The 26198-nt window shown below is 39.5% G+C and overlaps 1 protein-coding gene across 1 annotated transcript; it reads left to right on the plus strand.

The window, feature by feature from the left end:
* Positions 1 to 14336: 14336 nt before the first annotated feature.
* Positions 14337 to 17782, plus strand: LOC148027265 (DELLA protein 1-like). Its single transcript, XM_087690408.1, has 5 exons — positions 14337 to 14387; positions 14481 to 15605; positions 16110 to 16670; positions 17078 to 17182; positions 17315 to 17782. Exons 1-5 carry the CDS (start codon positions 14337 to 14339, stop codon positions 17780 to 17782), a joined length of 2310 nt encoding a protein of 769 aa, XP_087546534.1.
* Positions 17783 to 26198: the final 8416 nt, after the last annotated feature.

Here is a 26198-nt window from a genome sequence, read left to right on the forward strand (position 1 = left end):
TATGCCTATGATGTGAGATGATTTTGGGACTGATTTGCTTAGTCATTGACTCTTTTACATAGTCCACAAGCAGCCCAAAATAGGGAAGCTCTCTATCATTACACTTTATGCTCATGCTACATAGTCATTTTATGCTCGATTATGCCTGGTTGGTGCCTATACATATGGGAAAGTATGCCTATGGTTTTTCTATGGTTTTGAGCTTGCATGAGTCACTATTTGGTCAGTTTTGGATATTTATTTGCTATTGGAATATTCACGGCTGAAGCTCTTTTTCTTATGTTTGGATATGCCTATTGCATCTAGGCTATATATTGGATGTATACATTGATGTAGTGACTCTCGGGGATCAACATAGAGCTTGGATTTTCTCTTGAATCATTGGTTGAGCTTGAGCTCACTTTGCATAGAATTTAGATCTTCATATCTGATGTACTTATGGCATGTACTTTGCTTATGTTTGACCGGTTTTGACATGCTTGGCCTATGCCACTACTACATGCCCGTTACATTGTTTGGAGTTAGATGCTATTGAGCCTTGCTTTGGCTTGACATTTGATTGCCTAGAGCTTACTTTGGCTATTTCTTGGATTTCCAAAGTTACAGTTTGGTTGTACTTGATGTCTATGGATGCTATGTACGGATGCTACATGGCCTATATGCTCATGAGATCTTATTGATGCTTGATCTTTCATATGCCCTTGTTGAGCTTCTTTGCTTGATATTTGTGGCCTTTATGCCAGTGGGAGCATCTTGATACACTTGATAGACATTGAGCAGGAGGTTTATGCTACTTGAGCATTTGGATACTTGAGACTAGGATCTTCACTTGGATGTTGCATGGTTGATATGACATAGTCCTCACAGATGTACTTGGATTGATTTGTTCTTTGCACTCCCTGAGCATACACCTATTTGTGTGTCACGTCTTGCCAGTGTTGTGTACACTTTGCCCTATTACACAGGGGGTGTGCTGGCTTACTGACAGATTCTTTTGACACGCTTCAGTGTTTTCTCGATATCCATATGACTGTTACTTGCTAATTTATGCCCGCTTGATGTCGGCATCACTTTGACAGTCAGTGGTTGACTTGGTGCATTCATTTTGCCTACAGTTTGCTCTCATTGTACTTGGTTGTAATTTATTACAACAAGCACTTATGCATGAACTAACGTGGAATTTTCATGCTGAATTATCCTAATTTTATGTACTTTTGATGTTACTTAGTGGGTAGCATCATTAGCTATAAGTTCATGGTCATTTTGCCTTAGTTTTGGTGGTATTTTGGCTGTTTACAACATAAAATAGCAAGCAGTTTTGAACTATATACACCGTTTTGGATTGCAATATGGCATCTTCTTCCACTAATAATGCTATCTTCAATATCACTAAGCTTGATGGTACGAATTATGCCTAGTGGAAGAACCAATTTTGGTAGGTATTGGTGCATACATCACATATAAAGCCACTAAGGATGCATGGCGAGCAACCTAAAACTATGACTGATGATAAATGGGATGAGCTTGATGAGTTATGCAAGTACGCCCTCAACTTGTCTCTCACTAAACATGTGCATTACAATGTGGTTGAGGAAGCACAGAGTGCTTGGTAGCTTTTTGGGATAAGATCAAGAACCTTTATGACAAGTCAGATGTATTGTCTGAAGCAACTTATGGACCTACACATGAAGGAGAATATGATGATGCTTGCTCATTTGAGCCAGTTCCATGTTAAACTCAAGAACTTGACTTTGCAAGGCATTACCTTTAATGATGAGGTTACTTCATTGTTTTTGCTTGGGACTCTGGGTGAGTCATGGGATGTATTTTGCACTGCCTTATGTGCTCCTACTGCTATTTTGAACTTGCCTGATGTAGAGAGTGCTCTTCTGTAGGAAGAGATCAACCTTAAGAACTTGGATGCCTCTTGTGTGTCGCATGCTTTGACTATTAGAGTCAAAGATGGAAATGGAAAGAATGACAATGGGTATGGATGTGATAGAGACTCGCAGAAGTCTAGGTCTAAGTCGCATGGTAAGTCACACAACAAGTCTCATGGGAGAAATGCTAATGTGACATGTTATCATTGCGGCAAGAAGGGTCATATATGTCTAGAGTGTCATGAGTTGCGCAATGAGAAGCACAAAGAGAAGGGGAAAGACAAAGTACAGGAAAAGTCCTCTCATCGCAGCATTATGTCTGCGAAATCCAGTGTGAAAATCAAGGAGATAAACGTCATGTAGACTAATGACTCCGATGGGGAGTACATACTTGCAGCTAGTTCTTGTGATGCTACGTCATTGACCGAGGTTCATGCTATGTGTGCACAGTGTTGGCTTTTGGATTCTGGTGCTTCATTTTATGTTACACCATACCATGAGTGGTTCCATTCCTACCACATTGTTTCTGGTTTAGTTTGCTTGGGTGATGACAAGTCACTTGCTATTGTTGGCATTGGGGATGTGCGACTGCAATTCTCTATAGGCAATACTTTTTGGCATCACAAGAACTATATGCGCAATGCTAGATTTTGGATTCTGGTGCTTCATTTCATGTTACACCATGCCGTGAGTGGTTCCATTCCTACCACACTATTTCTAGTTTAGTTCTCTTGGATGATGACAAGTCACTTACTATTGTTGGCATTGGGAATGTACAAATGTAATTCTCTACTGGCAGTACTTTTTTGTTATAGGATGTATGTCATGTACGTGTGCTTACATGCAGTCTTATGTCTATAGGAGGGCAACTAAATGATGCTGGATTTCATGTTTCATTTTGGGATTCTGCTTGTAGCAGACTTGTACCAAGGCTAGCAGCCTCTATCCTCTTGTAGTTGATGGATCCTCTATTGACCATGTTTTGTCAATCAGTTCCATCCCACATGTATCTCTTTGGCATGCCCATTTGGGCCATATGTCCTTGAAGGAAATGAAAATACTTTCTGGTTTGCAGTACTTACCGCCCCTTGACTATGCATGTTTTGATTCATGTGAGCATTGTCTTTATGGCAGATAGACTAGGAATATACATAAAAAGTCTGGTAGGACACGCATAAGTGAGCCCCTGGCATTGGTACATTCGTATGTCTATGGACCCATGCCTTATTAGTCTATGGGTGGTGTAAAGTATTTTGTGATGTTTATTGATGATTTTTTGCATAAAGTCTAGGCATATCCCATTAAGCTTAAGTTAGATATCTTGGCTGTGTTTAAGAGATGGCTTATATTGGTTGAGAACCAGACTGAAATGCCTTAGGACTGACAATGGGGGAGAATATGTGTCATGTGCCTTTGAGCAGCTATGTGATGAGAGGGGTATTAAGCATCAGTTGATCGCCCCCTATATCCCACCCTCCAATGGTTTGGCTAAGCGGATAAATAGAACCATCAAGGAGTGTGTATGCAATATGCTTAGCCATGCAGGCCTACCATAGAGCTTTTGGGATGAGGCAATCAATACAATTGTGCATATTATAAATAGATCAACTTCTAGTGGTTTGGATTTCGAGGTTGCAGAGAAGATATGGACTATCTTCGTCTTATGCACATCTACATGTCTTTAGATGTGAGACATTCTGCCACGTGTCCAAGGACAAGCGTCGTAAGCTAGATCCTTAGAGTGTCAAATGCATTTTCCTTGGCTATGGAGATGCATGTGAGATGGGTTACAACCTCTGGGATTCTCAAGCGTGGAAAGTCATCCGCAGCCATGATATAGTCTTCCATGAAAATGCATAGGCAACTTGAGAAGGTGGTAGAGATACACAAGGTTATATTTCGGGAGGAGCCACGTGGTCCTACACAGCCAGTTGGACAACCTACATCAGCAACAATTGATACACATGGCCAGTGTGTTGGACAGGATGCTAGACATCCAACAGAGCATGTAGTGAGATGGTCTACTAGAGCTAGATGTCCACCTGATAGATTTGAGCCCTCGATGCATTATGTCTTGGTTACAGATGCAAGAGAGCCTCTCATCTATGATGAGGCTATACACAGGGGTGACAATCACTCTTGGGAGAGGGCTACGTAGACTGAGATGGACTCCCTGCATAGGAATATGACTTGGGATTTGGTTGCATTGTCTCAAGGCAAGAAGGCTTTGCCATGTAAATGGGTGTATAAGCTGAAAAGTAACCCTGGGCACTCCAAACTGGCTTATAAGGCAAGACTTGTTGCTAAGGGTTTTACACAAGAGCATAGAGTTGACTTTGATGAAGTCTTTTCTCTTGTGGTCAAAATGACCACCCTACGCTTGGTTTTGGCCTTAGTCGCGCAGCTTGACTTAGACATTTATCAGATGGATGTCAAGATTGCATTCTTTTATGGAAATTTGCATGATGAGATTTACATGGAGCAGTCCAAGGACTTTACAGAACCTGGCAGGAAGCACCTAGTGTGCAAGTTGAAGAAAAGTCTTTATGGCTCTAAGCAGGCACCTAGGGAGTGGTATCATAAGTTTGATACCTTTATGCAGTCACATGGCTATAACATGAGTGCTATGGATTTGTGTCTTTACATGAAGAAAGTCTGTGATGGCTCATTGCTTATTTTGGCACTTCATAAAGTCCTTGAGCATTTCCACATGTAGGACGTGAAGCCTATTGGTTGTCCATTACCTTCTAATGTGAATGTCTCACAGGCCGATTGTCCGTAGACAGATGAGCAGAGGGGGTTGAGATGGCCAAGATCCCTTATGCATTAGCTGTGGGTAGTTTGATGTATGCCATGATAGCCACTCGACCCAATATTTCCTTTGTAGTTGGTGTTGTGGCACGTCCAATCCATGGCAAAACCTGGATACTTACTACGCAATATCCATAGACAATATATACTTGAGAAATGTTACAAACTTTAAGTAATAGGCTTCTAGTATCATTCTGAGTTGCTTTAGACCAAAGAATTCATTCATCTTTTGTGTGTGCTATGTTGGCGGGAGATATCATCCTCACACTGCATCCTTTAAAACGTCCCAACTAATAGATGGTTTGGAGGTTCCTTGGTCTTTACACCATTATTTCCACCAAATTCGGGCTTCTCCTGTTAGCTTTATCTTGCCCATCATTGCTTGATTAGTTGGGGTAATTCCAATAGCAATGAAATAATCTTCCATGGACTCGATCCATATTTCTGCTTCAACCTCGACGTTTTTGCCTTGGCCATCAAACTCAGATGGTTTGATTTGCTTAAGCAGGAACTTTTTTTCTTGGATCTCAGTAGCATTAAGGGTAAGAACAAATTCCTATGGTATCATAAGATTTTCTCTAGTCAGCTCTACGAATGTTATTATACAATTTGCTCATATATTTTCAAAAACAGAAATCATTTCAGAAGGATAGAAATACTTTATATTAAAATTTCAAAGAAGGTTATATCGTGATAGAGTTTTTCGAATTAACTTAAGGAATCTAACCATGGATTTCAAATATATCTACTGACTCGTAATTCTTAATTGCTAGAATGGTAACCAATTTAATATTCAATGGATATACAAAATAATTTCTTTTGCCATAGGGAAAAAATATATGGTTTATTTTGGGATGGCTGGTTATTTGGGAGAGAAAATTTTCTTAATACAATTTAAGCATTGCATTTGGATACATCCATTGGATAATAATTTGGCTTTGAAGAACGAATATTTAAAAATCGATACTTTAAAGGAAGATCAGGAAGTCCATCTTTGACATAGTTGCGGCATTTAGAGCGACCAACAATGATAATTCGGTCCACTGGGATGACCTTTGTTGCTTCCTCGTAAATGTATCGATTTAGTTTAACCTCTTAGCCTCAAGTGAATAAAGTTGAATTCACTCTGGCTTCTTTAAATAATAAACCTTTACGACTTTAAGGTTTTCCATCCATTTTATCCTCTTCAAATTGGTTTGAAGGAAGGCAAGATGGTTTGCATCGATATAACAATATCCACCGCTTATCATCTAGCGTCTTTCTCAGTACAGTGGAGAAGGACCATAGATGCGATCCAGAATTCACATCACTTGCATTCTCCATCCATAATCCGCAAAATGCATTGCCGATGTAAACATTGCTCGAAAAACTAGGAACCGCTTCCAATCTTCATCTCTTTGGGTAGGATAAAAACACATATTAGTAAGGGAAGGAAAAAAAACTCATATCTCAGGTTACAATTACCAAATTTTTTATTTATTTTGGCTTTGATACCACTTTGTAACGTACACTCCTATATTACGCGATGAGTAACGTTTTAGTAGTCACCCAAAGTTTACCTTCTAGCCGTCGCCATTCGTACTCTAACCAGAATGATGAGATTTTTTCCAGATCTATAAACCCAAGTCTATCTCACAGGAGAAGCATCCTGCCATTACCCATGAAGGACCAACCTGAAGGTCCCTAATTGACCTAATAGTCACATATCAACAACTAGTTCACATGGGGAGGTGTCCTTCGAGAGGCTTCTTGTCCGAAAGTAGCAATTGCCATTACCCTTGGTTCATGGACTACAACACTTTTTTTCCTATAGCAAACTAAGGATTTATGAAATCTCTTGCAATGCTTTGGCATGACCACTGTATCTTTCCCCTAAGATAATTTACAATTCGGGTTCTGAGACCAAACCCTAGGTAAGTCAGTGAATTGGCCCTTCCTAGAGTTTCTTCCTAGCATTTGTTTTTTGGGAAGCCTCTCGGCTAACCGAGACCACCCTACCATATGACTGGATTCATCGGGAATCCATCCACCTGCTTCTCTCTATGGAAGTTCTTAGTTATCTATTTACCTACCACATTACGTAAAACATATAAAAGCAGCTTCATTAATTAAAAAGAATCATTTTATATGGACAGTGTTCGTTTGTATAATTTACTTACGATCAAACTATAACAAATACATTGATTATGTTCCATAATGTGTGTTCTCCCGCTCATATAGGAGAAAAATTACAATTTCACGTGTTGCCTTATCCGGTGCATTTGCATGTCACCAAGATCAAATCCACCTATAGCTAGCGTTTTTAGGTGTCCCAAGTAGAACTTGGGCCATACAAAGGATCAAGTAGTTCCTAGGTATATAAAGGATTTACTAGCCATAGCCCCCTTGGCACCTTAACTACCTCCTACTTAATGTGATCCCTACCTCCTACTTAATGTGATCCCTATCGGGAGACCTCTCGCCATCAGAGTCGGTCCATGCTTCTGCAGTAGTAAAAACATCCCCTCTTGGTATGGGGATTCAGCACACCTATCTTTAGGGGAGGTATAGGGCTCATCAATTTATATCTGTTCCAATACTTAATTCAATTAGGATCTAATCTAGAAAATCATAAACAAGATTGATGTCTTCAAGCAATTATGACTTCAAACACTCATGCAACTTTCAAGTGATGATTAATCTCATAGCAATCAACCTTTGAAATTCACGTAATGAGCTCTTCCCCTAGGGTATCTAGATTTTGGGGTTGCTAACCTCTCAATTTAAGGTTCATAATGACATTATTGTAACCAAGTTTTGTAGTTTAAGTCCGTTTCTTCATCTTAGAGATATTTTCGGTCTTAGAATCTTCTATCAAAGCTTCTAGATTAAACTATATCCTTGACTAATTTCTTGAGGGTTCGTTCTTAATAAATCTATCATGAAAAATTCATCATGATTTCTCTTGAGTTTTAGAATTTCATAGTTTCCCTAATAGTGTTTAGCCTATAAGATGTTCTAATAATTTACCAAGTGAATACTCTAAGATTGCAGTATTTCTTAAGAGACTTATCTTATTTCTATTTAATTTAGATAGAATTTTTAAGAAAAAACCTCTAGGCTTATATGATGCATTATGTATTGGTTGAAAAGGGGCTTTGGAACATTCTGCATAGAATTGAAAGATATTCTATTGGTATTTTGGAAGCTATAAGTACAAAAGAAATAGCATAAATAGATGATGTTGAGGATATTGAATGTTTTGCTCTAGTTAATGTTAGAGCACTACCACTACATACTCTTGAGTAGATTCATTGGAATGACAGAGATGCATAGGCTCATGCTTTAATTGCATTGTATGTTAATTATAGCATGATTCCACATATTCACTCATTTAAGATAACTAAGTATGCTTGGGATATACTTGTACATTTGTATTAAGAAAGAAACAAGGCTTGTGGTGAATTCATGGATAATTTTTTGAAAATTTTTTAAGCTCTCGGTTCCTCCTCCTCCTCCTCCTCCTCCTTCTTCTTCTTCTTCTCTCTCTCTCTCTCTCTCTCTCTCTCTCTCTCTCTCTCTCTCTCTCTCTCTCTCTCTCTCTCTCTCTCTCTCTCTAGCATGGAAACTATGGTGTCTAGCAAAATAGTATAAGAGGCCTCCCCCAACCACCCCACCAAACCATGGTGACCACACGCTCTCTCCTCCCCCCCCTCCCCTTCCAAAAAAGAAAAAAACCATGTGACACTTTACAATTGATAGAAGTGGTTATCTTATGTATAGATGAAAAAATGATGGGAGAAATCATGAAGGATAATAACTTAGACAATCAATGGATAGTACCTTACAATCCTTACTTGAGTTCCAAGTACAATGCTCATATAAATGTAGAGGTATGCTCAACAATTGATGTAGAAAATTATCTGTATAAGTACGTTTATAAGGGCCATGATCATGCAAATATTAGATTTACAAGCATGCATGATTCAACATCTAATAGAAATGATATGGTGGATATTGATGAAATTGAGAGATACTTAGACGCATGATATGTTTATGCTTCTAAAGCATGTTGATGGATATTTGAATATAAACCTCATGATGAGAAACCAAATATTCAACGATTGCAAATACATTTTCCTAGAAGGAATAATATTGTGTTTCATGACATTGATAACATTCAAAATGTGATATAGAATGAAAATGCACAAAAAACTATTCTCATAGAGTGGTTTACTTGCAATTCTCTACATCCTAAGGTGGTGAACATCATTTTATATCAAGAATTTTTTATGTATTGGGTTTGGAATGTAAAAAAGAAAATGTGGACAAAGAGAAAGCAAGGAAAAATGTGTGATAGAATATATTTCATAGCTCCTATGTATGGAGAGAAATACTACTTATGGCTACTCCTCACTAAATGCAGGGGGATGCATTTTCTTTGAAGCATTGTGTACAGTTGATAATGTAGTCTATGCCATGTTTAAAGAGGCTTGTATGGCCAAGGGTTTATTAGACATTGATAATGAATGCAAAATATGTTTGTGTGAGGTTGCATTAATTCAAACACATGCTTAATTGAGGATTTTCTTTGTGAGTATTATGGTGTTTTTCCCACCTTTCCAACTTGGTGTGCTTTGGAAAGAGTTCTTGGGACCATTAACAGAGGATATACTACATCAATTGTCTTTACAAAATCACAAGTTAGTTTGCCTACAAGATGTTGCTAGTAATGAAGCTTTGATGCATATTGAAGGGATTTTGGGTGAATATGGTTGTACTTTAACTGACTATCATGGACTCCCTTCTCTAAAAATGCATATCCATGTAAATCAACATCCTTGATGAACAAACGTATGAAAAAGTTGAAGAAGAGAGAACATTCTCACATATGGAATGTATGCTCAATGATGGACAAATAAATTTCTTCTTGGTGATAATGAATGCTATTGATATTGGTTCGTGCACGACTATTTTCTTAGATGGACTGAGAGTTCTAGGAAAAACACTTCTATACAAATGTTTGCTTACAAGGCTCCATAGTCAAGGTCGCATTGCCACATGGTGGCACATCCCATTCAAAATTCAAAATGCAATTGCAAGTAGGCAATAACTCTACATGCAATATAGCTATTCAAAGTAATCATGAAAGCATTTCTAAAAGAGATAAGTCTTATTTTGTGGGATGAAGCTCCAATGATATATCGTTACAATTTTGAAGCACTTGATAGAACTCTCAAGGATATTATGTTGTGCGATAAACCATTTGGTGGAAAGATTATTTTGCTGGGTGGAGATTTTAGGTAGGTGTTGTCGAGGATATTATTGGTGCAACTCTATGCTCCTCCAATTTGTGGCAACATATCAAAGTGTTAAAACTTATACAAAAAGATGAGAGTAACTATAAATGAGGATCATTTTATTGCATGGTTGCAAGGTATGGGGGATGGAAAAGATAAGTTCTGTGATAATAGTATATTGCATATTCCATCTATAATGATATTGAAGGAAGAATCGATATAGGGCTTGATACAATTTGTCTATTAAAACGTGCATTGCATAGATGATAATTAGTTATTCTTTAGTTAGCATGCCATTTTTACACCTCAAAACAATGATGTTGAAATTTTGAATAACCATACATTGCAATTAGTGCTGGAAGAGGTTAAACAATACTACAATGCTAATTCTATTAATAAGACAAAAGAAACACCTTCCTATATAGTGTCGAAAATCTTAATTCCCTTGACCTTGGTGGTAGTATTCCTCCTCACATATTGCTATTAAAGATAAATGCTTCAATAATGTTGCTAAGAAAATTGAATCTTTCAAAAGGTTTATACCCAGGGGGTCCATCTATAAGAAATCATCTATGTAACTTGTGTTCAAAGAATATTAAGAAATGCCCTTTTTTTACATGCTATAATGTCTTATAATGACCCGTTTTACTTTACTAAACTTACAAATGTTTCCCTTTTATAAATATAATTCTATAAATTTTACTAAATGTAATAGCCTTTCTTTCGAACTCACGTGGTATCTTACATGTTCTATAAGGTGGACTCTCTGAGGGTTTATGCAATGGTATAAGGCTTATATGCAAGGTATTTAACAACAAGGTCATTGAGGCAAAGATAATAATAGGCACCAATATTGGGGATTGAGTGTTTATTCTAATAACTTTCATCCCAACTAATTTGGAACTTCCTTTCTCAATGAAACGTTTGCAATTCCCTATTCGTTTGGTGTTTGCAATGACGATTAACAAATTTCAAGGACAAATACTGTCATATTTGGGATTGTCTTACTCATGGATGGCTGAAAGTTCTACTTAATGAGAGAGACGATATGGTAAATGCTACCATCAACATTGTGTATAAAGAAGTTTTGCAAAAACTATTGTAGCCTCTCAAAAAGGAGCTCTTATTTGATTTGGTTTATTTTTTTGAATCATACTTCTTTATTTTCTTGATTGTCCTTAGGCTTTATTTGTGGATTGTGAGGTATTTTCACTTCTTTAAATAACATTTCAACCTTGATAAAAAAATTTAATCTACTTTTTACCCTAATCTTTATTATTTTATGGGTCAAACCATTTTTTAATGTTATTATGCATAAGCTATCAAATGAGAAATATATATATATATATATATATATATATATATATATATATATATATATATATATATATATAAAATTTATTCATGTGTATATATTAATATATATACTTACCCACTTTCTTTGTAAATATTTTATTGTACAAAGTCGATAAATTTAATATTGTGTTTTCTAAAGTACTTTCTTATTTTTAGGTGTTACAACACAATCTGGGAGAGGGCATGTTAGAGTTTCACCGTTGCATATTTCATGCTACATGCACTTTAAATAAATCTACTGAGAAGAGAAGGCTTTCTTTTTAAGAAATGATTTAGAATATTACATACTTGCTTGCATATTTTTACTTCTCTTATGATTGGGATACTACAATGACATTTCAAGATCATTTTTTCTTCATTCAACTTTTCATATTCATATGGTTTAGACAAACAATGTTATTGGTTTCATTCTTTTATATGGTGAAGTTAATAAATTGCAAGAGTAGTTGGATGTCAATAAATAACATAATGTTTCTTTCTTTTGTATGGTGAAGTTAATAAATTACAAGAGTAAATATTTTCAAAAATGAAGTGATTCTTTCAATATTTGACATGGAAGTATGTAGTACATTAACTATTAATAATACCAGTGCTTCACAGTTGTTTTGGAGTCTCTCATGCTTTGTTTTTTAGATACTCAAGTGGCCATGAATCATATTGCCACATAAGACATGTGTTAACTAATTGTAACAATGGTGCTTTACAACACGAAACATAAGCAGGCATGTAGTGCCAATCCCAGAGTGCAGTGCTGAGAGAGACGAGGCATGTAAGGTATGCATAAAGACATGAAATGTATTAACTAATAGTAATAATGGTGCTTCAAAGTTTGGCATGAAGTGCTAACTTTGAAGCACCAAATGTAAGTTGGCACATAGCACAACCTTGACATGAAGCATTGGGAGGACACTAGGCACAGAACGCCTAGTATTACTTAAGAATATGTTCCTTAAAGGTTATTGAATTAGTAATTAGCATTATTATTATAGATTTTACCATATCTTAGAATCTCTTTTTATCTTATGGAAGTTATGCATCCTCAAGTGCAAATGGCCCTAAATTACAACGTATCTTTATATTTTAGAAAAGCTACCCATAAAGTTAGGCTCATCTTTACTATTAGTTAAGGGGAGGTTGGGGGCGGGTGCCACATGGTAGCCCCCAGCCTCCCCACGAAGAATGGCGGGGGTAGGTGCCACGCGTCCGACACCCGCCCTCCCCATGAAAAGGGCGCACCGCCTCGACTTGCGCTCCTCGACCTGCGCACCGCCTCGACTTGCCCTCCTCGACTTGCGCCAGCCCCAGCACGAAGTGCCGAGGCGAGTCTAGGCGTGGAGCGCCTAGTTTGTATTATTAGTAACCCAACTTCTCCCTTCAATATAATCACTTATGTAAGAAGTGAGGTCTTCTTCTTCCTATTTTGTATCCTCCTCTACATGATATACTAGGATATGGACTCTCTCACAAAAAAATACATGCGGAATGGTACAAAGCACACATGGAGGACACTCAATTGCTCTTTAAGTCACTTACCACCGATGGGTTTGTAAGTGTGGTTTTATATATGTAAGATCTTTTTATCTATCTTTGATATGTAGCATCAATTTCACTTATGGTTTCATATTTTGGATCGGTTGTGCTCAAGGTTCTTTATTATACGAGCTTCCATTGTCATGAGTGTCAATAGACCTATACACACAATGATCACCACTATTGCATGCACTTGTTTGGAGTTAAATTTATTCATGCATGTCTTTGTCCTAAGCATTTGAAAAAAGAAGCCTCTACTTTGACTTTAATCTCTCCAACTTGGTCATTGACACAAACTAGCTATATCCCTTACATATCCTTTTCAACTTAGGTTTGCATGTGCTATTATATGCATCCTAGCAAGTTGGACTTACAAATTTATGTAGATTTGACAATTAATCCCTTTACCTTAGTTTCGAAAGGCAACTTTTAGAAGGAGTTGTTTGTTTTTATATACACGGCCAATGATGAAAGATTGGTATGCTTCTTTGGCTTTGATATTGTGGTATGATAGCATGGGATCATCACACGAGTTAATCCTCCATTAATGGGCCTAAGTCATGCAAATGTATGGTATGATTTGTTTCGTCCCAACCCCCCGGATTTAAAAGCTAATGTTTAGATAATTCTTGCGCGTCGTTTTCTCTTTCAATTTAAATAAATTATAGCACCATGGTGAAGACTTAGTAATTGTCTTTTGTAGAGGCCGTTTGGCTCTTTCAATTTAGAATGGTGCCATGCTGGAGAGTTAGTAATTGTCCTTTGTAGAGGCTTAGACTGTTAAACGGTGAGACTTTGCAGGTTTAGAGAGTGATAATATGGAGACGAGTATGGCTGTTTAACTCGATGTGTTTGGAAACGTAAGTGATGGTATTAGCAGACGTAGATGTAGTCGATGGAGCTCTTGATTTAGGTCACACTAGGAATGTAGTGATCAGACTCAAAGCGGTCTGAATATTCTTTTTCGTGTCATCACGAATCACGTCGATCGTTTGCAGAGGGCACGAGACGCGAGAGAGAGAGAGAGAGAGAGAGAGAGAGAGAGAGAGAGAGAGAGAGAGAGAGCCGGCTTCAAACCATATTCCCAAGGCGAGCAGCGCGTTCATGGTGTATAGTGAAACGGCCCTACATGTAGGCTTCAAGCACATGATAGCCGGCCTTTTCCGGCCCCTCAAAAAGAATTCATGCAATTGGATCGCAACCAAGCTGTTCTCCAAGGCACGCATGAGCGAGCACACACACCTTGGAAAGAATATTTTTGAACACGTCGTTATATTCTGATTGTTCAGCTTTTTCTTCTGCTCAAGTCGACCTCAGCATGATATTGTTCCAATCTGTCTCAGGCTCAACCCATCGATGTATCGACTATATAGAAAAGAAACCAGTTAGAGGTCATTCAGAGCGCAGAGCAATCACCTGTAGAGGCTGTTATAGGCACAATAACTTGTAATACACAGATCCGGCAGCGCGAGCGTCGGCTATGGCGGTGGAGGCAGCACGTGCTCAGAAGCTGCAGCTGAAGCCCATGGGGGTATAATGTCCAATATGATGGCGTACTAATCATATTGCCTTAGCTGTAATTATAATTTGTTTAGAAGGTCGCCAGAGCTGATTATTCGATCAGTGCCTCCTTTTGCTTCCCCCCGCTTCTCCCCTTGTCATCACCGCCATCGCCGCCGCCTGCACTTTGATGGACCCCCCGCCCCCTGGCGCGCCAGCGGCGGGAACAGGTCCTCATCAGGCCCCGCACCTGCTTATCGACAGGTTCGGCTCTAGCTTCGGAAGCCACATGGAGCCGGAATGCCCCGTCCACGTTGCGGACAGTTCTAGCGTATGGAGTGACATGATAGATGAGCTTATCGATCTCCCATCCCCTTGGCAGTTGATCGGGCAGCAGCAGCAACAGCTAGCGCCTCCGCCCAATTTAGCGGCCGCCCATTCTGCAGATGACGACTACATTTTATCAATTTCTCATGATTATAATAGTCATCTTCTTGCGTCTTCTCCTCCCCTCGCGGATTCTGAGTTCCCCAGATTCATGGACACAGATCATGAGTATTCTTTGCTGGACATAGCTAGCAGCGCCACCATTAAATCCAGTCCCTTCTCGCTACCTGCTAACTATAGCGATCCCCAGCTCCGCCTCCATGTCCCACCCCCGCCAAAAAGCCCCCGGTTCCACGGGATTACTTACTCACACTCCGCTAGATTTAGCAGTACCTCGAACAGTACTACTGGCTTTCCTCATAACCTCGCCAGCCAGCCACACTCCAGGACGAGTAAAAACCTGCCTAAGGTCCCCAGCGCCCCTCAGCTCACTATTCCGCCGGTACATAACTACCTCAGCAGCAGCAAGCAATTAGCAGACGATCTGCTAACGGATGAAAGTGTTACGCCGGCGTCCTTTGCAAAGCCAGAATACTGTCGCAGCTTGTCTCTGATCATAAGCCCGTATCCCCAGCGCCATAACTCAACTTCGACCACACATCAGATGCCAGTTTCTGGCCGATTGCCTCGTTTTCTCCCCACCATCAGCCACATATCTCCTGCAGCCACCCCTAGTCCCTCGTTAACGCCTGATTTTCTTCGCAGCAATCAGACCGATCATGAAATCAGCCGACCTATAGATTCTCGCAGCCACTATTTCCCTGAATCAGATCAGCACAGCAGCTTTCCGCAAAATATCAACTTTTACATGCAGCCATCTCCCAGCTCCTGTGTATTGCAGCTCCCACCAGCATCTCGGCAGGTATGCAAATTCGCAGTTACGTAATTATCTTGTACTTAATAAGTTTTACATGCATCCACTCGATGCATCTTGATGGAGCTTTATAAAAAAGCATCAAAATTAGGGTTTGTTGGATTCAAAACAAACGGTTCTTCCAACCGCTATGTAGACTTCGCATTCGTTCCCCGAATAAATCAGTCTGGTTAATCCCGCATGAATTTGACGCAGCTTAAGTTTAACATTGGATGCTTTTTGCCGATTCGAAAACGATAATTACGCTGCATAACTGTAAAATTAGGGTTTTCTCCAGATAAAAATTTAGGGTGGTTCTTCCTGCTTTATGAATGAGCCCTAATCTGTTTGTTTCTGGACTCGGCTCATGAATGGAAACTTTACTTAGGCGTATGCAGGTATATGTTATCCAAATAATTGTTTTATCTCTCTAAGATGGTCAAGTGATGAATTGAGCAAAGTACTTTTAACCTAACTGTGGGAAACTATGGTTCGACGTCTCATGTGATCTAGAGGATAAATGAAGCGCAAGACAACGGGTTGCAGCTGGTTCATCTACTGCTGGCATGCGCGGAGGCAGTGGCAAGGGATGAGGTGAAGGCGGCGGAGGAAGCCCTAATCCAGCTGCACCACACTGTGTCGACAAGCGGGGACTCGATGCAGAGGGTGGCGGCCTACTTCAGGGACGCGCTCCACTGCAAGCTGTCAGGGGCGACGGGCCGTGGCGGCACAGCCGCAAGCCAGCTGGCGCTGAGCTGGCACTACTACGACGACAGCATTCTGGAGGCCTACCAGATACTGTATCAGGCCTTCCCGTACATCAAGTTCGCGCACTTCACGGCCAACCAGGCCATCTTCGAGGCGTTCGAGGGGGAGGAGAGGGTGCACATTGTGGACCTGGAGATCGTGCAGGGATACCAGTGGCCTGCGTTCCTGCAGGCGCTGGCAGCCAGGCCAGGAGGCGCGCCACACGTGAGGATAACGGGGGTCGGGGAGCCGCTAGAGGTGGTGGAGCAGACCGGCAGGAGGCTCGCGGAGCTGGCGGCCTCCTTACACGTCCCGTTCGAGTATCAGGTCTATTATCTATATATTATTATTATTATTATACTAATTATAGAGAACGTGACAAACTCTCTGTGAAACGCCTTTTTCTCAATGCGGAATGTAATGAATAAGTATTAGTATCTGAAGTGATATTAGAAAAGGGAGGCAACATTTAAGAGGTGCAGATGTCTCCTTTAACCCACGTAACTTTAAGGTTTCCGGAAAAGGGACAGACGCTGATGACGAAGTCCAAAGAAAAACTCTGCAATTTCAGCTACGTTTTAATAGAAACAAGGTTCGAAAAATAAAAAAATACCTTCAAACTTTGGACAATCTATGGTTTTTCGAAAATTTTTGTCTACCACAGATGTAGTTCCGTATTCATATTGAAAGGCTAATTGGTCGTTACAATCTTTTGTGTTTTCTCCAAATATCAGGCGGTGGGTGGAAGGCTGGAGGACGTAAAGGCGGAGGCGCTGGGGAGGAGGGTGGGGGAAGCGTTGGCGGTGAATGCGGTGGACTGCCTGCACCGGTTGCTAGCAGTGGCGGACAATAATAATTCTCCTAGCAATAACAACAACGACAACAATGGCAATGATAAGCATAAAGCTAGTAACGCCGTCAACAGGATTAGCTGTAGTGGTGGTGGTGGTACTGTTGAGTGCTGTAGCAAGAAGAAGGCGCTAGCGGCGGTCCTACACATGCTTTGGGAGCAGGCCCCGTGCGTGGTGACGCTGGTGGAGAGGGAGGCAGCGCACAATGGGCCGTTCTTCCTGGGGCGATTCTTGGAGGCGCTGCACTACTACTCCGCCATCTTCGATTCCGTGGACGCGACGCTGCCAGTATCAAGCCCGGAGAGGGCCAAGCTGGAGCGCCATCTCCTCGCCCGCGATATCACCAACATCGTTGCATGCGACGGTCCCGCCCGCCTCGTCCGCCACGAGAAGATGGACAGCTGGCGCAGCCTCATGCTCTCCGCCGGTTTCCATCCCTTCCCGTTGAGCGCCAACGCCATCAACCAGTCGAAGCTCCTCCTCGGCCTTTACCCGTGCGATGGCTACACCTTGATCGAAGACAAAGGGTGCTTGCAATTAGGCTGGCAAGATCGTTCCATCATCGGCGCCTCTGCATGGCGTTGCTAATTAGATATCCATCGCTGGATTATCCGACATCCATTAATCTATCTATATTGACATATACACACATATCTTTACGACAACATCCCATTATGGCCTTCTCACAAAATACTTTTAAGACCCTCAATCTATACCTTCGACCAATGAGTCCCACGCATATGGTCTTCTAAGATAATGATTATGGCCTCTTAATCTATACCTTTGAGCAAAGACGATAGGAGTCATCCTACATCTATCATCTATGTTATGACTCCTTGCATTCAAGCCCGCATTCTTTCCCACATATTCTTTTATTCGTTTGTTCATATAGCATCATTCAACCATTTCCTAGGCTTGTAAAATCATCATAAACAAGCAACAAAGTAATACCTTAATTAACAAGCTTGTATACTCTCATCTCATTGGTGAAAAAACTCAAGTGCTTTTTTGAGTGAGTCAATGAAACCTTATCCATTGAGCTACATGAACGTAGTCTAGAAGCTGAAATGTAAAGAATTATCATGAGACAACCAACCATTCCACTCGAGCTCTCCCACAAGCACAATTAATGAGTCCAATTCTAATGAGAACTTGACAAAAGAGGATGAAAAAGCTTGTGAAGCCCAAGATGTATATTTGAAAGCTACTTTATGTTTTCTAGATTGATTTATTGAAAAAGCAATAATGATTTCTTTTGCTTCAGGCCATGGTAGATATAGATGAGTTAGCTATCCATCATGGGGATTGAGGAGCTTTCGAAAAAACACACAATCTTAGTCACTTAGATTGATTTTGGGTTTACCTCATATGGGAAGTGCTCAACTGACCCATGAGGACTAGTTGGGTTGCTAAAGACTCAACTAAGGTTGGCTAATAGGAATCTGGCATTAAGCGAAGAGAGCCACTTGTATGGTCAATCAAAGTTGGAACTAGCAAGCATTATGTTTTATTCAATAAGAGTGAGAAACAATGTGGAGTGGAATAGTGACTCTTCTATCCATAAGGCATAGTCTCACCCTAACCTCGTAAAACAGTGATATGCCAGTTCTAAGACTAGGCCCTAGAATGGTCATCGTTATCAACCATTAATATTTTTTACCTATTTGAGAAGCACCCAATTAGTTAGGTCCACCTATCCATAGGATGGTTCCATCAAGGAAAGTTATTCACCCACTTTCCATGCACACATTCGAGGAAATTTTTAGTTATCTAATTACCTAGAATATTTAGTGGGAATATTTACAAATAGATTCGTTAGTTAACCCATTAAGCGATAGTTTCTTCACATACATTACTGTGCAACTTGTTAAGTAGCAGTTTCTTCTTGCAAATTAGTGTATAGACACAAATACAATGGAATATAGTCCTTCAAAAATAATCCTTAATTGAAATCAAGAAGAAAGTGTATCTTATTTTTTGTCATTGTCCATGTCCATATTCTTATCCCATAAATTGGGCATAAAGACCCATCCAAAACCAAGGCAAAACCAACCAAAAATTGACCATTCACTGAACTTGGTATCTCTAATAGACCTAAAATAGGAGCTTGAAACTACTATCTTTAAAAGACCTTGAATTTTGTAATGTCTCCATTACTTAGTTTATTTTAATGTGTGTACACATTTCAAAGAAAATTGATTTATGTTACACATTTGGAAAAAAAAACTCTAATTATGAAATTAACTCTCATTATGAAGATAATAATAATTATTAATGAGGTATTATATGTCAGTTCATGGAAGAAAGACTTGGGAGACCCTCCCAAGACTAGCTTTTTAAAACTACGTTTGTAGTATAGAACAACAAAAAAAACTAGCCTAGTGGATAGTCACTTGGTAGTTAAGTGCACTTGGGTGACGACACTACTGGGATGGGTGACGTCCTGGGAAGATTTTCCTACAAGCTAGTAGGAGCTTCTCGCGCACAGCCAATGGTGCCAACGAAGCCTTTGTAGCACATTTCCAAGTATGCCAAGGCCAAGATACCAAGGTCTATGCCTTCGTCACCGCCATAGTCACTGTCGTAATTGGAAGCCTTGGAGTGGCGGCCTTAGTTATAAGCCTTGGAGTGGCGGTTGCCCGACGATGCACCACGCGAAGCTCACCCATAGATTCGTAAATTTCTATCTTTGCGCTACAAAAATGGAGCTCTCTCTCTGACATCATCAATGATGTCATTAGAAGCGCTATAAGAAATCATTTTCTCTTTGTCATTGATAATGTCATTCAAAAATGCTAAAAAGCAAGTGTCCTCTCTTTTACCTCCCCCCCCAAAAAAACTATAAATTGAGGGTTTGGGGATGATCAAGGAGGGGGACAATAGTAATCTTAATGAGGACGAGACGTTGATCGAGAAGGAGGAGACTCTATTCCACGAGACGAAGAGACATCATTCCATTCAACCCAAGGAAGGGGATACGTTGAAGGTGTCATCCTCTTCTACTCTACTCCAAGAAGAGGAGAAGAGAAGACATTGAAGAACTCTATCCTTTTCTATCAATCTGGTTAGAAGTCATACCTCTACTCTCGTCCCTATTCCATCTACTAGAGAGAGAGAAGTTTTACTCTCCACGTCACAAGAAGAACCATTCGTGAGGCCTACATCATCGAATCCCATAATAATCATTATCATCATTGAGAGTCTTACACCCTTGCAAACTGGTATTACTGTGATGTTCTTCTTCTTTTACAAATCATATTTCTGTCATGGTCTCGAAGAAAAAGAATTCAAAAGCGAAAATAGAGAGTAATCCTACTAATGTGGAAGCAACAATTAGAGTTGCGAGCACGAGAGTCACTAACAAAGTTACGGGCGTTAATAACAATCCTTTTTCTCATCAATCCTAAGAGCTCTTGCATCCTCCTTGCCCCTCCTTGCTTTCAACATAGCCAAAATCTTGAAAGGGTGAGAGAGAGTGAGGGACCAAGGATGAATCTTTCTACTTCATCTTCTTGCTTCCTTTTTCCATTTTCTTCTTACCATGTGGAGAGTTGGAGGTAGTAGCCATAGCCCCACACACACATATACACACATAGAGAAGGTTCCCTTCTCCATCCTTGCCTCTATTCTTCTTCTACTCCCTTTTCTTCTAAGCATGGAAACAATGGAGGTGAAGGTGGATTGGATGAAAGAGGTGGCTAGAAGCTATTAAGAGAGTGCATCACTTTGATCATGAACCTGTGGAAGTTCATCTCAATGGATTTGACTACAATGAAAGAGGTAAGTTTACATGAGACTTCTACACCTTTGAGATTTGTAATGTTCTTTTGCATTTTTAGGATAGAGTGGAGAGAGTATAGTTGGTTCATAGTAACAATATAAGATAGTTATGTGAGAGATAGCTTGAGCTACGGAGATAAGGCTAGCATTCAATGCCATTACTAGGAACAAGACAAAATCTACATGACTCTTTTGCTCGCATGTATTCTCAATATTGTATAGAAATAAAACACAATGATTGCTTGAGGAGGATGGAGTTATTGCAAAATACACATAACTAATTTAGGGTGGTTGAAGAAAAAGAAAATCGGTTTGATGAAAGAGGATGAGTAATTAGAGTACCAATTAAAGTAAATTAGCTATCTTTTTCTCAAAAAACCCAGGCAATGTAATAGAGAACCAATCCACAATCTTGTTTAGAGCAATGGAATCCATCCAATCTTTAGTTTTTTTACATAGAGTGATTGAGCGTATTGACATACTTTTTATTGAAGAGCATAAATTCACGTACTTTTGTGTACTATATTTGCTTCTATAATTAACACATAGTGTTAGGATCTTGTTATCAATGATCATGCCACTAGTTGAAGTTGAGATTGAAACTTGATTTCTAGTTGCACAATATATTGTATAAGTAGCATTCCATCATAGACCACCATTACTCCATCTAGTCACCACCACGACTACATAACAAGGTCTTGAAATCACTGTAACAATGAGTGTAGGAGGCTTTAGTGCTATTATTATCACCCAAAGTGCAATATTTGATCATCTTGACTATCTAGAAATCACCTTGAGTGAGTTGATCTCCACCTTGAGTTATTAGCATCTACCTAGAGTGACATGGACATCACCATGAGTGCATACTTATACAAAATGATTGCATAACACATTATTAGTGAGTTTGGGAATTTTCCAATTCCTATTTTTCGAATACTAAAAAGGTGGTACCTAGATAACATGCCCATAAGTTTCTCAAAACCATATGATGTGACCTATCATTGGAAAGTGCTTGAAAAATAGAATCTATTGAGCTATAGAGCTCTTGATTTGGAGCTATGGTGTTCAAGTTCTGAAAAATCCAAAGATTTGACCATGTGTCCCAAACTTATGGAAAATTCCCATATTCCCCAATATGGTATTGCATGGAAAGAGATTAACTGTGCTTACTTCACCATAAAGTGTTGGAATTACCTTGATAGACTTGTAGAACACTATCATTACATTGGTTGTGCTTATATGAAGACTTTTTGTGTGCAAGTTCCTTCAATATTGCCATGATTGGAGAAAGAACCATCATGAGTGTCTATAGAATCACTTGTATCACTATTGATAGTGGTACTCTATCATGGGTGTTTATCTCCAATCCAAGTGCCTTATCTTGAGTGCTTGGTCACTTGGTCTATTCATCCTAAATGCAAAAAAAAAAACATTATTTCTACTATGCACCTAGTCACCACCTTGAGTGCTCATCAAGCATTACCTCAAAGTGACCTTTATCTTAAGTGTCCATTACATCACCATGAGTGTCATATCATCACCATGACAGGATGGAAAGGAACCACCATGATTGTTATAAAAAAGCACCAAGATTGGCCTAAAAAGAGTTTCCATGACTGCTAACCCCTTTATCATGAATGCATACAAGGCCCACTATAACTAGTATGATTCACAAAAGATGTCTAATTTTTATTAAAAGCAAGCATAAACCTTAGCTATTTATCAAAACTCATATAAAGAACTATCAAGAATACTAACCCTTTCAACATGATTATATGCAAGCTCCACCATAATTGAGTTATTAGCATCTACCTAGAGTGACATGGACATCACCATGAGTGCATACTTATACAAAATGATTGCATAACACATTATTAGTGAGTTTGGGAATTTTCCAATTCCCATTTTTTGAATACTAAAAAGGTGGCACCCAGATAACATGCATAAGTTTCTCAAAACCATATGATGTGACCTATCATTGGAAAGTGCTTGAAAAATAGAATCTATTGAGCTATAGAGCTCTTGATTTGGAGCTATAGTGTTCAAGTTCTGACAAATCCAAAGATTTGACCACGTGTCCCAAACTTATGGGAAATTCCCATATTCCCCAATATGGTATTGCATGGAAAGAGATTAACTGTGCTTACTTCACCATCAAGTATTGGAATTACCTTGATAGACTTGTAGAACACGATCATTACATTGGTTGTGCTTATATGAAGACTTTTTGTGTGCAAGTTCCTTCAATATTGCCATGATTGGAGAAAGAACCATCATGAGTGTCTATAGAATCACTTGTATCACTATTGCTAGTGGTACACTATCATTACATTGGTTGTGCTTATATGAAGACTTTTTGTGTGCAAGTTTCTTCAATATTGCCATGATTGGAGAAAGAACCATCATGAGTGTCTATAGAATCACTTGTATCACTATTGCTAGTGGTACTCTATCATGGGTGTTTATCTCCAATCCAAGTGCCTTATCTTGAGTGCTTGGTCACTTGGTCTATTCATCCTAAATGCAAAAAAAAAATCATTATTTCTACTATGCACCTAGTCACCACCTTGAGTGCTCATCAAGCATGTCATGAAGGAAAAATACAACATTAATATTTGCACCTTGGATTAATTCCAGCCTTTATAAATTTAGCTTTAGCCTATGTGTACATGTGTGAACAGCCCTTAAGTTTGGAAGAGGGTTAGAATAAAAGGGACTAGAGGCCAAAGGCAAGACATCTTTTGATCATTCAATAATCTTGGCTTTACCATTTTCTTGGAGCTAGCTTCTTCTTAGCCTATGAAGCACTCAGCCATGGCCGTCATGTATTCTTGAGTCCCCAACCATTAATACATGATGAGGATGTCTTGGTGCAATAGATTTGTTAATACTTTGTTGTAGCTTAGTTAATTTTCAATTTCTGTTAGATTTCATTCCATGGTTGATTGCTTTCATTACATTGGTATCAGAGCATTAGCTTAGATCCTTGCAGAAGTCATTTTCAAGTACTAGATTCAGTTTCCTAGGCTAGAGAGAGAGCAAACCATAGTTAGAAATTTGAGTGACAGGACTTGACAGGACATGAAGGATTCAAACTGGAGTTACTTGTGAAAGACTGCTACAAACAGGGATGAAGATGGTGATTCTTGGCATTAATAATGGAAGAAATGGAGGGCTCCAACCAAAATAGCAGGACGTGATCAAGATTTGAGCCAAAATTTGGGGTAAGTGTATAAACAAATGGTTACAGGACACTTTAACTGTGGTTACTTTTGAGAAGCAAGGGTTTCTTCTTCCCTTTCCTCATTCCTTCAAGCTATCCACAAGAATCCATGGCCAAGACAACATCAGATCTTCTCCTTCTCACTTCTATCATGAGAATGTGTTGGATGACCTTTTTCCCTGCCTCAAGAGCTTCAAGTGGAGTAGCTAATATAGCTATTTAGCACCATTGTGGATTTCTGGTACGTGAGTATGTACTCACACTGTTTGCGCCGCCTGTACATACTCTTATACTGCGTGAAAAATTTCAGAGTGATGATGCCTCTTGAGCATTGCTATTGATCTTCAAACCCTGGGCAAGAGATCTCTCACAAATTTCTTCAAGATCCTTATTAGTTTGGAGTTTTCCCTCTTCTTCAAAACCCTGGTTATGGAGTTTTATGACAGTTTTGGACAGCACTCAAATTTCTCAGATTTCTTCATCAAGATCAAAGGGTTTTTGCTCTATTATACTCCCTGAGGCTTCTACATACATCCTAGTACCAACATTGATTGATCTTGAAGCTTGAAGCTTTGTTGGAGCTTGGATATGGAGATTGCAAACTCTATGTGTAACAGTTTGGGATAGCATTAAAGATTCCTGAAATTTTTAAAGCAATTCATGGGGCTTTTGTGGGCAAAGCATCTCTGAAGCTTCCTCAACCATTTCCCCTCAAGAATCCATCAACATTGGACCGACATTGAAGAGATTGAAGCCAATGGTGGTCTAGGTGTTCAATGGATAGCATGAAGCTTTTGTGCCATTAAATTTTGGCATTCCCTCTCAAATTTCGGGATCTCTTGGACACATTGAAGCCCTCTCTATTACCTATTGCAACCTACTTCAAGTAGAGAAGGTAATTGGTCTTCATCAACCCTCATTTGGAGCATTCATGGAGTCATGGAGCTTTCATGGGATTAATGAAGCTGAAGCTTATCAAGGAAGGGATTATCCTTGAATATTGAAGATCTCTTCGACTGATTTTAGTCGGATTATCAAGCTCAGCTCACCTATGTCAAGCATTATGGATTGAAGGTCATTCCATCAACAATGCTCTTCTCCAATCAATTAAATGAGGTACTCTAATCACTCTTAATTTCTCTTTCCATCCAATTGCTGATCTCATTTCCAATTGCTGAAGAGAAATAAGAGGATTAATGAAGCTTTCATTCATAGCTTAATGCATTACATGAAGCCTATAGGTTATGTCAGTCATTGTCTTTGCTAAACCTTTTCAATTTACTGAAATGGCCATCTCTAAATATCTCAAACTCTTCCATAATGAATGAGCATTACCCATCTACTTTCATTCACTGAAATCAGTAATTTCTTGAGCTTCATTACTCAATCTTTATTGCCTAACCCTGATATGAAATTGATTGCCTATTTTGCCTTTTGATCATAAGAAAATCATTACCCAATTGATAAGTGAGAAAAGCTTTGTAAGCAGTGAGTCACTGCTGAGGTAAATACCTCTCCACTTCTCATTTACATTTCAGCCTTTTCAATTCCAATCTTGCATATCATGAAAAGGGCAAATGAAAGGCAATTGTATTTCCTTCCTATTCCATGCATATCATACTGATTTTTAGAGCTAGAATTCACTTGCCATGTACTTGCCCACGAGGAAAAGTGGATGCCAGGCGAGTCGGTAGGACAAAAGAGAGGTGACCCTCCCCTACCGACGAGGACCCTGAAGGGGAGCGCAACCCGGCCCGAGAGGGAACTTTGCAAACCCCTCGGGTCTCGGATCCCACGTATTTTCAAGTTTAGGTGCAGGTACAAATCTCAAAGGCACTTGAAATCAGCCTACAGCATGAGTTATGGACAGTGAGTTCTTGTGATATTGGCAAATGTATGGTATGGCAAATGTATGAAGACATATGGCTATAGTAAAATGTATGCATCCTATGGTAAAGACACTATGGTTCAGCATGAAAGATTGGAACAGAGTATGTATAC

The sequence above is a fragment of the Lygodium microphyllum genome, chromosome 13, assembly GCF_053477565.2.
Source record: "Lygodium microphyllum isolate KBCC chromosome 13, Lygodium_microphyllum_v1.1.10, whole genome shotgun sequence".
NCBI classification, from domain to species: Eukaryota; Viridiplantae; Streptophyta; class Polypodiopsida; order Schizaeales; family Lygodiaceae; genus Lygodium; species Lygodium microphyllum.

What these genes read in the sequence shown, in the direction of transcription:
- LOC148027265 (XM_087690408.1), top strand. Translation starts at nt 14,337, where the DNA reads ATGGCGGTGGAGGCAGCACGTGCTCAGAAGCTGCAGCTGAAGCCCATG. An exon ending in TCCCACCAGCATCTCGGCAG is followed by an intron (nt 15,606 to 16,109) that starts GTATGCAAATTC and finishes CATGTGATCTAG; the next exon opens with AGGATAAATGAAGCGCAAGA. An exon ending in GCCTGCACCGGTTGCTAGCA is followed by an intron (nt 17,183 to 17,314) that starts GTGGCGGACAAT and finishes TGCTGTAGCAAG; the next exon opens with AAGAAGGCGCTAGCGGCGGT.